General features: G+C 42.4%; 1 protein-coding gene and 2 long non-coding RNA genes across 4 annotated transcripts in view; 1 reads left to right on the top strand and 2 right to left on the bottom strand.

Annotated features, from left to right (window-relative positions):
- Positions 1-572: 572 nt before the first annotated feature.
- LOC124311754 lies at positions 573-10,410 on the top strand. Its single transcript, XR_006910204.1, has 3 exons — positions 573-721; positions 7,013-7,015; positions 10,401-10,410. It is a non-coding gene; the product is annotated as an uncharacterized LOC124311754 (long non-coding RNA).
- LOC124311601 lies at positions 890-2,305 on the bottom strand. 2 transcript variants are annotated; one of them, XR_006909968.1, is made up of 6 exons: positions 2,268-2,305; positions 2,054-2,204; positions 1,861-1,991; positions 1,457-1,742; positions 1,264-1,396; positions 890-1,053 (listed from the first exon to the last, which is right to left on the bottom strand). It is a non-coding gene; the product is annotated as an uncharacterized LOC124311601 (long non-coding RNA). The 2 variants fall into 2 exon arrangements; XR_006909969.1 differs by lacking the exon at positions 2,268-2,305 and having other exon boundaries at positions 2,058-2,188.
- The window catches only part of LOC124310887 (netrin receptor UNC5C-like), a 30,757-nt gene continuing 22,333 nt past the window's right edge, over positions 4,163-12,586 (bottom strand). The window contains exons 8-14 of the mRNA XM_046775013.1: positions 8,427-8,585; positions 6,570-6,757; positions 6,289-6,505; positions 5,946-6,206; positions 5,708-5,874; positions 4,816-5,627; positions 4,163-4,748 (exon numbers count right to left, since the gene is read on the bottom strand). Coding sequence (XP_046630969.1) covers positions 4,574-4,748; positions 4,816-5,627; positions 5,708-5,874; positions 5,946-6,206; positions 6,289-6,505; positions 6,570-6,757; positions 8,427-8,585 — 1,979 coding nt within the window. The 3' untranslated portion in view covers positions 4,163-4,573. The remainder of the gene's footprint in view (positions 4,749-4,815; positions 5,628-5,707; positions 5,875-5,945; positions 6,207-6,288; positions 6,506-6,569; positions 6,758-8,426; positions 8,586-12,586) is intronic.

Here is a 12,586-nt window from a genome sequence, read left to right on the forward strand (position 1 = left end):
GCTCCAAACTACTACCAAACTGAGGTTCATATTTATTGCAATTTTCACGACTATGTCACCACTCAACAATACTTACGCTGCTCCCACCTAATATACACTGAAGTTCTGAAGTATTTCTCTGGATGTGTTGAAAGATTGCTGAAATACAAAATTGATTGATAAATCACAAGTACATTATTTTCTCCTCAAGTGCCTTTCCTCCTGCTGATAATTGCATGATGTGAGAAAATATTTCTGTGTGCTATGGAAACTTACAAATAATTGATCTTGCAAACTACAAAGAAAATCCAAGCTCATGTTCTACATTTCAATAATATCCAAACTTTCCTTTTTATAAATTATTTTCATTAAAATTCAAAGTCAACAACCAATATTTTCCAAAAAAATCAAAGTGCACACCCCAAAAAAATCAAAAGTGCACACCCATATTATTTGCTAAGTCCAGACTTTTGTTTTTGAAAAAAATTTTTAAAAAATTTCCCTTGTAAAGTTTTTAAAAAAATCCCGCGAAAAAGTTTTCTTCGAACATTATTTACAAAATTGATTTTCTTGCAAAGCCATTTTAATGCATATAAAATTTATTTTAAAATATCCATACACAATTTTTTCTATGGCCCCCAGGGGGGGGGGGCCTGTCGCTTTCTCTACCGCGATAATAACATGATGCAAGTTATATGCAAGTTATTATTTGTTCGGCGCAGAAAGCTTGTTTAATCTAGCAGTTCTCGACTGTGTCAAACCTGATATTGATCAGGTTGCCTCAGTCATATACTGCATGATTGAATGAAAAACTGAAAACTCAAAAGACAACAGAACAAACTTTTAAGTCAGCACAGTTAACACAGAGCAATTTCACGGCATGGATGAAAACAACAACACACAAATTTTCAAGTCAGGAACCCAGATGTAACAGCTCAGCTACAACAGCACAGCAACTTCTGGATTACACTGCAACCGCATGCTGCATACAACAGTTCAATCTGTCTTCGTCACCCCTTACACCATTTGGCTGCAACAAGGTAACCACCAGCATTAAAGAAGTATTTGTTATACCTGTTTAAGAAAAGAAAATTATTTTCAAGAACACAACTGTGTACACATGCATACTCATTATAACAAAAGAATACAAAGAGTAACAGAAAACTACGCAGTTCAACAGAATTATCTTGATATCTTGATTCAAATTTGCTATAGTAGCGGAGCAAATTGGTCTACTCTCTAGTCATGTTAACTAAATCTGTAATACTTTTGTATTATAATTACTTTTTGCTGTTGCATGGGATGAGAAGTACGCCTAAGAACACGCAGCGAAACACACGAGGCACGCCATTTCGGAAATGTACACACTTCCAAGTCTTGAATGATTTGGCAAATTGGTTTCTACATCCTAAATCACCTGTAAATTTTCACATCGACATTTTACATGCAATAATAATAGAAAATTAACGATAAATACCTTTTAAGTTTCATCGTGAGAAACATCACAACCAACAACCCATTTCTGCTGCGTCTTGGAACAAAATGGCCGCTTATCGTCCCTGAAGACACTCGCGCTATCTGGTGGACATCATTTCAGCCACTTATTCACAGCCACCTATTGACAGCCATTAGATTCCTGTTCCAAATTACTGAACGCAACGGCTGGATTGCTTGTTACCTTTTGGCTTTCACTAGCTGGCACGAAATGATTCAAATGAGCATGAAGCCAAGCCATGAACACCAGATTACTCCAGCAGCTTTCTCTATGACACAAATACACACAGTTTTTTGTTAGCTTTACAGACTTTTTAACTCTTTCAACATAAAAATCTATAATATTAACAGAAAGTGTTTGGGGTCAAGACAAAAAATTAAACTTACAATTTTCTGAAGAAAAGAATGATTTTCCTGCCTGTGGCTGTAAGGCAACAGCACCAGTTATCTGTGTTAGAGTACATAAAGTGAGTTGAGTTCCAACTAACTTTGGCATCAAACAGTTAGTCATGTTGAATCTAAAGGAAATATGTCAATAAATATTCCAAAATTCATCCAATAACCTAAAGTTAATGACTACCTACTGCTTGTGTTTAACATTCAGAAAAATACAACACATGTTGGTATGTGCCCTGCATTTGTTCACATTCTTCTCTTAAGCTGCTGCTATATGTTGCTGCTAACCTGAAGATTAACCATGGCCTAGATGATGATATTTTTCATAGCTTTCCCTATCAGAAAATACAATCTATGACATCAAATAACAGTTTAAAACCAAAAGAAGAATATAATACTTGAACATCAATGAATTATTTCATTATTTGTTGAAAAACATGTTCAGAAAAACAAACATGTCCACACTGGGGTAGGGATCTACCAAGATCAATAGAAACTGCTGATAATTAGACAGATATTAACTAAGTCTGGGAACAAGTATTAAAAAAAAATGTGACTAAGACATTATTGGTTTTTACCTGTATTAACTGCATGATTCAGCAGAACGACGATTTGTAATAAAAGAGTTGGTGGTGGTAGTGATGGTAGGCTACTTGTATGTTACTGTTTCCTTTCCCGTTCCTTCCTTCCTAGTTCCTACAGTTAGATTGAGGAATTTTGAATTTGATCCAGCACACATATGGAATAAATCACATCACAAACAAGTGGCACATAAATAAACTTGAATTTACTTATGAATTCATCGGTAAAGGAAAATATAGATTAGATTGATAGGAAAACTTTAGACAAACCACTCAACAATCCGCCATCACATGATAAACAAGAACACCACTGTCATCTATTGGACACCTCTGACACTCCAAGTCCCAACAATCAAAAACGCAATTTTAGATTTTTAGTTGTGTGAGACACAAACACAACATCGAATTTGTGAATTCTAGTAAATTGTCGATCGTAAAAACATTACTGCTTTGCATTAAAAATATTACATATTTTATATGTAATATTGGTTGGTTGTTTTTTTTAACGCAAGTTTTCCGGAAGTATACCGGAAGTAACCCATAGCGCCTTAACCATTAAGCTGCCAACAAAATAAACGAAATATTTGTGTTCTCCGAAAAATTTGGGTCATCAAGATTGATTTAGAGTAATTTAAACGGGTTGCTGACAGGAGAACTCCGATCACCGACAATAGAACCCCAATATATTAAATAATTTTTAAAAATTTCTTTGTATGCGACAGTAGAACTCCAAGACATAAGAACTCCTTTTTTAAATATTATTAAAAATACCCGACAATAGAACTCCAGTGCCCGACAGTAGAACTCCAGTACTCCACTATTTGGGGTTCTATTGTCAGTGGAGTTCTACGGTCGCCATACCATTTAAACGAACTCCAGAAATTGAAGGAATTGAAGGACGATTTTAGGGTAGGCCTATACCGGAAGTACGCAAAACAAAACATGAAATCGACCTCAAATTTGACGAGGATCACGAATTAATGGTTGTTTTCTGTGTCTAATGAATATTTACTGAACTACTGACTCATTTAGAAACCGGAAATATAAAAATTCTGAAATACTTCTGATACGTTCTGATATCTGAAGTAAGTAAAGATTTTAAACAGGATCGCAACGTTGCCAAAGTATATTTTTGAATTTCAAAATTTTTTAAATAAAAAATTACAATAGTTGTTGATGTCTGAATATTTTGTATTTTTGTCTTATCTTGGCCATCTTGTAATAATAATAATTTGAACAGTTGCAGCCAAAAGATGATTGAAAATAACACAACATTTTCAGTAACAGTAGACATTTCTGTACAAATTACGAAATTAGCACGCGGCAGCACAGAATACGCTTTTTAAAGTGAAAAAAAAATTGTCACTTATTATTTGATTTCTCTGATTTGGTAATCTCTGCATATCTTATGTTAATGATAGCAAAGCACTTTATTATGTACAAGATTCGTGCCCAATTAAATCTACCAAATGATCATAGTAAAAGGTCAAGCTACATAGAACACGTAAACAAATTTGGAGTCGGTATTACAAGTGAAAGCGTTATGTATATAATGTACAGATGAACTCGCTCTGCAATGACAATTGCTTCACTTTTCCACTTTTGCAACTTCACCCATGAAAATGTCGCTTCTAGTTTAGGAAGTTGTATGCGACATTGATTTAGATTCTACTTCGTCCCAGAACCTACTGTTGAGAAGTAACAATTTTCCTTTTACTTTTTAGTTTTTTGTTTTGTTGGTTTTTAAGGGGGGTGGGGTGGTTGGTAGCAAACTCCCTCAAATAGTTTTAATGTGAGTTTTGGATGGGTAAAGAATTTAGAATAGTATAGTAAAAATATGAGTTATCTAGAAATCGAGACAATGAGGCACTGTTACATCAGGGCAGTCTAAGGTGGACTCAGAAAAGTGAGAAATAGTCTTTGCCAGTCGCGAGATCATTTCTACGTCAAAATTGCGAAATGGGTGAAGAGAAATAACAGTTGCTGGGTCGGAACAGTTCTAGATAACCAGAAGGGTTGAGGGAGTGAAGTTTTCGAAATAAATAAGTGGGTTAAGGCCAAAGTTCTGCATATCACAAGCGCACCAGTGCCCAAGTCCTGATGAAGAATGGTATCGTATCATTCTACATCCAGGGTCCTCCGGCGGAACGTTCCAGCACGGTGGCGGCATCTTGGCGTCCCATGACTCGCAGAATGTTGAGCAGATCCGTCACGGCACTCGATTCACGGTGACGGGCCTCCCACAGGTCGAGAATGTGTTCAGTCGGACTAGTCTTGGTGGCAAAGTAGTTGATGTACCTGTTTAGTCAATCAAACACACATGTTTAGACTAATTGAAAACCAATAAATGCTCTGCAGTCTTTACCTGTCAACGCTCAATCTCTGGGCCAACAATCGCCAGTCGTTGCATCGCGCATTAGGAGGATCGAGAAGTTGGCAAAGTTGGCGGCGGACAGACATTTGCAGACGGAAGACGGGCGCTTTAGGATCCAATGTCGTCAAATGGCTAGCAGCTGAAGATGAAGCCGCACTACCGTTACTGCTGACTGTCAGCGAGCGCAAGGCTCTTGGCAATCCTGGGCTCGACGGCACTTTGCAGCCAGACATTTTCAAGTCGGCCAAGGCGATGCGAATCGACTGGCGATGAGGGGATCCTTGCTGGTGGGCGGCTAATCGACAACTCAAGCTGTTGACCTGGCGATTTTCCCGCTCCAACGTGAAGGCGCAATGCAGATCGAAGCGACGGCTGCTCCAAACTTGAGAAAACGGAATCTCTTGGTGAATATCACGTTGCACCAGTCTCCATCCAGGGCTCAGTTCGTCCAAAGCGAGACAGAGTGGAAATCCACCGTCCTGGAAGTAAAAGGACTTTGCTTTGTCCACCAGACGTCCACCCATTCGCCGTTCAAGCGAAATGACGGCATCCAGGGCGGCGATGGTGTCATCCAGCACGTAGCAACGCAGACCGTACTCGAGCGAGTGCTGGTTGGCGGCCAGAGGAGAGAAAACGGCCAAGCGCAAGGTCTTGGTGGCTGGATTGTTTCCGCCACCTGGACAGGCGGACTCGCCAACTAAAGCGTAGTGACCTAATTGATCTACAGCTAGATGGCACTGATGAGCGTCCACTTGACTGAACACGGGGGTGTTGATCGTTTCCTCTCCAAGCGTCACCAATTTCTGTCAAATCAAAAGCAATTCATTTAATTGTAGAAAAATCTCTTATGCCAACAAATTAATGGAATGCTTGTTTTCATTACCTGCCAGTTGGGAGGGTCTTCAGGAGCAGAGTCGCTGTAAAAGACCGATAGACTCCATTGACCCTGTTTCAGAGCAGCGCAGTGCTGGAAACTCAAGATGGCCGGTTTCTTGAAAACCACATCAGAGGGTCCACACAACATAATGGGACTGAGCAGCGTTTGGGATTCTATCGAATACAAAAATAATTACTTGTAAGTATAAGATTAAGCAAAAATGATCAATGAAATTTTGACTTACCGGATATTTTAGGGCGGTAGCGATCTTCGCGAAGAATAGCAAGGTAATGTTCCTGCAATTGGCCGTTTTTGAGAGCTCCTTCCGGGATCATTAGAGCCACTCCAGCGTCAGGTAAGACTAATCGAGAGCCGGCAGACGTCACCGTGGCCATGGTGACGCACCCCACCTCGTTGGCAGGCAAGATCGTGCTATTGCCGGGCAACGGGCGGATGGACGAAGGTGACGGAAGCGTATCCACATCATATGCTGAACCTGAAGTTGCTAGATGACCCAAAAAAAAACAAAAGAGAAAAATGGTCATGTCACAGTAATTCGATTAGATTTAAAGTGAATTTTATTTTACATGATGAGGACAACGTTGAGCTGAGACTGTGGTCCGAATCCGAATGCGGAGTCTTTTCTACGCTGGTATTGTGGCTCGATGGGCGAGGACTACTGGCCAACGACATAAGACTCGCGGGCGGTTCGCCGTCGGGAGTTGACATCAAATTCAATCCAGGCGGAAGAGGAGGCGGCGAGGGACTGACCAAATGAGGAACATCGTAATGGTGTTCGCTTATCTTCAAGGAGAAATGATATTAGTACGAATTCAGTCGACAATCTTCTAAGAAATCAAATCCTTACGGGAGTTAAAGCTCCGCTCTTGCTGGCAGATCCGCATCCGGATGTCGTGGGTTCGGAATAAGTGTACTCGCAATAAGCTGGGGCGGGAGGGCGATTGTTGGCTCCGCCAATTCCGGCATTCTGGGTCAAATCCGGCTGGATGCCGAGGCATTTCTTTTCCTGGTCCGAGTAGTAGCCAGTCGCGTATTCTGAGCGTAAAAGAAAATGTTCAGTTAATTAGCAAATTACATTTCCATTTCTCAGTGTTTTAATTCACTTCCATTTACTCCGTCACACTTTGGAGAAAATGGAATTACAAGAAAAAAAGGAGCTTGTTATCGATGTTTTACTCCCCGCTCCCTCCCTCTCCCGCAAAGTGTGTTTGCTTAAAGCTCCGAGTGTGCGAGAGAGAGAGACGGAGGGAGCGAAAAGATAACGCCAGTCAAAAAGGAGGAGGGGAAGAGGATGTGGAAGACGCCGAAAGAAAAGAGCTAAGAAATATGAAAGAATAAATGCGCTCTCTCTCTCTCTCCTTGGTAGACTTTCAACAACATGCGCGGGCCGTCTGATGATGCCCCCCACACGTTTCCGGTTTCAAACGCTTTTCCCAAATCTTTTCTTTCCTCCCACTCGCAAAGTTGATCATTTTCTCAATCTCGCAACAGACGATTGAATATATACGAAGACGCCAAAAGTCATACTAGTGGGAGGCTCCCAAGAAAAAAGAAAAACAACTGGTTAAACCCACCGCATTAAAGGTATAAAGCAAACAGTGAAAGCTCGGAGGAATCCAGCAGTTGTCCTGGAAAATACAAGAAGTAGAGAAGACAAACGGAGGGTTTGAAGAAACCGTTCAAATAAATAATGACTTTTCTCAACGTGAAGTCTAGTGTTTGTTACGTGCACACACGTTAACCAGCTGATTGCCTTTTTTTTTTTGTCTTCTCCTCCCTCCCCCTTTTCAGTTGGCTTGTCCGTTTCTCCCCCTGCGCAGCAGCATCCACTTGACAAAACCCCGGAGAAGAATAAGAGAATAAACGAAGAATAAATAATATGCGCATTTCAACATCTAGACCGCGCAGTGTTATGGCAGTGATTTATTCCTCTCCCGTGTCTGTTGCGGCCGACCGAAAAAGCTGGCTGGAACACAAAGATAGCAAGCAACAACCCTCTCCACTTATAGTCGTTAGGACAATGGAGGATTTTTTTGTTTTTCTGGCCAGCCTTTTTCTTTTGTTTCGCCCCGTTTTTTGTTATTTCTCTTTTCTTGCGTGAGAGAAATGGCTGGGAGAAATGCCGACGTGAATCGGTGGACTGCTGGAATCGCCCGGTTCGCATTCGACTAGACGGAAGCTCAACATTCCAGCCATGTTGATGCGACGGGCAGATAAGGCTTATCCACTTAAACTGTGGAGTTTCCGCATCAGAGTCGAAGACGGGCGAGAGGGGAACTCTGCGTTGAATACACACAGACGCACAAAAGATCCTACGGGAAAAGGAAAGACACGCTGAATTTCCCAGGTTTTCGGGAAGTTGACGCGCCGACTCGTTTGTTTATCTGTTGGTTTAGTCAACTCAAGTGGCGCCCACTAGCCTCTCGTCGGCGGGGGAGAGGCTACTTCTAACATTTGACCAGCAACAGCTGAATCCACCTGTCCTCTTAGTTAGTTCCCTATTCTACGTTCGAATGTGTGTTGACTGGCAATTATCGGACTCATTTCCGGGGTTTGGCAGGGGAAAAAAAGGCTTTTATAGAACGCTACTAGGTGGCAGTGTCAGTTGGTAAGAAGGAAGACAAACCGGAACGAGTCAATCACCCGTCAAGTCCATAAAGTTATTACAGTCACGTTAAAAAGAAGAGGTTTTTTTTTGCTTTACCTGATGCACCAACAGCAAACATGGGCGAATGTCCGCCGGGTTTGCGACGCAAGATGCGCAGCATGACGATACCGATGACGGCGAAAATGACAATAACAGCCACAGCCACCGACAGGCCGATGTAGAGAGCAATGTCCGTATCCAGCGCAGCTTTCGTTGCTAAACAAAAAATAAAATAAAATAAAAACAAATTAAATCCAATGATTACAAATGATTGTAGTCGAGCAGAAAACAAAAGTAATAGAACTCGATCCAGACTAATCGATTGTGTAGGGTATTGTAGGCAGCCAGTCCATGCATTGGTAATGATCGACTCGGATTTCATCAGACCACCGACAAAACACGTCACCACACAATGGCCGGACCAGTGGATTCTGGTACTTTTTCTCATCATCAATCGATCACGAGGAGAGAACTGCCGAGACGGTCGTGTGCCTCCTATCGACCATTAATATGAGAGACGGAATCGCATCCGATGTCACGTTTCACCCTAATGCGGGCTGGAATCGAAAGGGAACCGAGACTAAAAGTCGATCGCCAAAATCCAAATTGGGCCGAGAAAATTGAAGCATAGGAAAACAGCATGGCAAAGGCTAACCAATTTACTGAAGGAGAGTTTCCCATCTTAACTAGGGAGTCTCCACCCAATTGACAAAGTACAGCACTCGTGGTACCCTTGTGACTTGCCCCTGTAAGAGCCAAGATATTCCGATTGATGCAGACCACATCACGAGTCTGTATAGACATGTTACCCATATAACATTTCCAGTTAGAAGTCGGAATATATTTTTAAACTTTGCCTATAGCTGGAAATCCCCACCCAAACAAATTCGACATTCCGTCTAAAAAGTTTAAGAGGAATTTTCTCCGTCTCACTGTCGAGCTCAGACTCCACAAAAATGTTTCCTCCACTTGATGGATGAGACGAAATTTTAAGTTACAACTTTTAGCCGCTTGATGCATCCTCGGGTTGAAGCTGCGCTGAGAGACACGACAAGATAGAGAGAGATGAAGTTCATAGACACCCTTTTTTCTGTTCCTTCGTTTCTTTTATTTTCTGTACTGTTTCTCTTTTCCCCTTATGCTCCTTTGCAGCTTCTTCGGGCTCCTCTTTGCCTCAATATACTCTTCCGTCTACATCGTCTCTTTGACTCCGAGTTAATTGTGATGGATGGACGAGTAGGGGGAACGGACCCCAGAGATTCTTCGGGGATTGGGGATGGACCACTTGGCATCCCTCTCCTCTTCCTTATACCCCGGACTCATCTTCCGTCTCTGGAGAGTCTAATGATAACACGCTGATTAACTCTTTCCTTCTGCACGTTCGGCTTCGGGAGTGTTAAAAAGAAAAAAAAACTCCCTCCCACCGAAAAAAAAAAAGAACAAAAATCTGTGGTGAATTAGACAGCTGGTTACCCTCTGTCTCCCCGCAAGAAAACTATGGTGTAAAGTAAAACCCTTTAGATACCCGAAACATTCGACCCAACAAGTTGACTTTCCACTTTAGAATTCGCCGCCCCTGTCATTTTAACAACAAGTTGAATAATGGAGGAGAAAAAGGAAAGAAAACGAAGTGCTGAAAAGTCTCGTCGTCGTTTTAGACTGTCGGGAAAAGGGAAAAAGAGTCGCACGGACTATTCAAAACTGAAAATGTTTGTTAATGGCCCAACGCTCCAGCAGACTTGTCATGGCGTCGTAAAAAGTTAAGGAGGAAATACAACAACATTCGGCTCTTTACTGTGTACGATCCATCCAAGTGTTCGGTTGTTATTTCAACATCATAATTTTTTTTATATTAATTCCCTGAAATGAATTCATTTTTATCGGGAAATTAGAAAGTCAAAACGCCTGAATTTCTTCTGGATGAGAAGAAAGGATCCTGGTTATAATGTAAAAGTAGGTTGGAGAGGGTGAAATCATGTCGAGACTATTAGAGATATCCGGACAAAATTATTCCGTCACGAATCTAGAAAGCGGAAGAGCAACGAAATGCAAATGCAGAAAAAAAATGAGAAAATATAAGAAAGAATAAGTGAAAGATGGAGGATGGTATGATTCATCCGCATCGATCCAGCTGAGTCGAAGCGCATCTTTTCACTGTTACGTATGAAACGACACCCGGATATGAGCACCACACATCAGACTACAAAAGAGCAGAGTGGCAGCGGACTCTAGACCCAACTCAGTGGAGAAGAGACTATCATAGGAAGAGTTATTATAGTAGTGGATCCAGGGCGGAGGGGGGTGAGTTGTTGTAAATCTGAGCATCCGAACGGCGGCGATAAAAAGCCGACACGGTCCACTGCTCCCGGGTGAGGGTGGAGGAGGAAACTCGCAACATTCAGTCAACGTCGACTTTCTTGGCCTGTTATACATCAACCATCATCGTCTCTGTGTGTGTGTGTGTGTCACGATGAACAGGGAAAATAGAAAAAAATAAAAATAAGAGCAAGGGGGTGTGTCGGAAGAGGGAGACTTCGCATATTAGCCCGGGTGATGATCGCGCAATCGGGCAGAAGAGGAGATGGGGGGGTTGGCTAACAGTATAGACTGTTGGCTGCTAGACATTCACAACTGACTACACTTTTTTTCGGCCATCGATGACACACTGAATGGCTGAAGAAGAAGCCCTCAACAACCCCATCATCCACCCCCCGGTGGGAGTTTGCTTTGCTTGATGCTCTTCTATCCCAACGTGAATCATTAGTTACATGTCAAGTGAGCGCAACTCGACGCATCCAATTGAATTTCAGGCCCGGCTGGGAAAGAGATAGATAGAAGCTGGAGAGAGACTAGCGACACTAGCGAGTGGATTGAACTGGATGGTGGGAGACTGCAAAGAGAATTCGAAAGAGGAGTGACTTGATTATCTGAAGAGAAAAGAAGAAAAGAAAGAAAAAGGGGGAACCCTGACGCAAGAAGTCGCCTTACATAAAAGCGGAGAAGAATAGAGAAAAGACTGTCTGGTATATTAACATCCGGAAAAGAAACCGGGAGTCCCTGTTTATATGGCTGCAAGAGAAAAATATCTGCTCGGATGGTTTCCAAAAGTTGCCAGAAAACTCGGGGGCCTTTCTTTTCCCATTGTGTCTCCTCCGCCATCCGAACGAGAGGGCCGACGAAGGAAAAAGAAAAAGATTCGACCTCAACAAGGAAAAAAAGAATATGGACAGATAGAAGTGGCAGTAGAACAAGTAGTAGAGGGGGGGAACTACGCGGATGCAAGCAGATGGATTCACTGGAGGGGTTTCCTTGACCGACAGAATTAGTGAAGGCTTTAATATCAAAGACGGAAGGAGCAGCCGAGCCGAAATCCCTGCCGACGCTCTGGACGGTTGCCAAGACGTCACAGCCAGTCCGTCTTGTATTAAACAACAAGGAGAGAGAGAGACTGGGCCAACAAACAACGTCGACTTGTTCCATCGTCAACGACTCCCGCCCCTGCTGCGCCACTATATATCCCTTTACACTCCTTACAGACACGACGCGTCAGAATGTGTAGAGACAAGTTGACACTTCTTCTTCTTCTTGTCCAGTCAATATAAAATAATGGCGCCACTCAATTAGGAGCCGAGTTTGAAACGACTCCGGTTGACGCCACACATTTTCTTCTTCATCTTCTCTCCTTTTCATAATAAAATTTTTCTTTTCAAAATTAGAGAACACCATAGACAAACGAAAAAAGAAGGCGGTGAAACATGAAAGCGTTTTGGCTTCCGGCGCCGGAATTTCCGTTTTTTTTTTTTTTTTTTTTGTTCTCTCCAAATAAGAAGAAACGAAACAAGGCAGAGATACTGTGTGTTTCTGATTCTAGAGCTTTTTCTTGTCGTAACGACACACTGCCAGTCAGTCTGCCACTCCCACTGTCATCGCCTCCCTTATACCTCAGCTCGTGAACGAACGAACGCACGAACCAAACGAATCGAGAGGAACATAAGGCGAACGGACGCGCGTTCTTCATTCCCGCGTGATTCCGGAGGTTGCCGTCGCATGCTCCACTGGACTCGCAAGTGTGTGGCGGCCAAAATGAGGAGCTCAAGGAGGAGTAGGAGGAGGAGGAACGAGTTGAGATGGAACCGAATCTCGTCAGAATGACGCCACCCGAGAATTCGTGGGGCGTGTGGGTTCGGTGTCTCATTGGAACGGAAATTTACGCCACT

This window comes from Daphnia pulicaria, chromosome 8, assembly GCF_021234035.1.
Source record: "Daphnia pulicaria isolate SC F1-1A chromosome 8, SC_F0-13Bv2, whole genome shotgun sequence".
Taxonomy (NCBI): Eukaryota; Metazoa; Arthropoda; class Branchiopoda; order Diplostraca; family Daphniidae; genus Daphnia; species Daphnia pulicaria.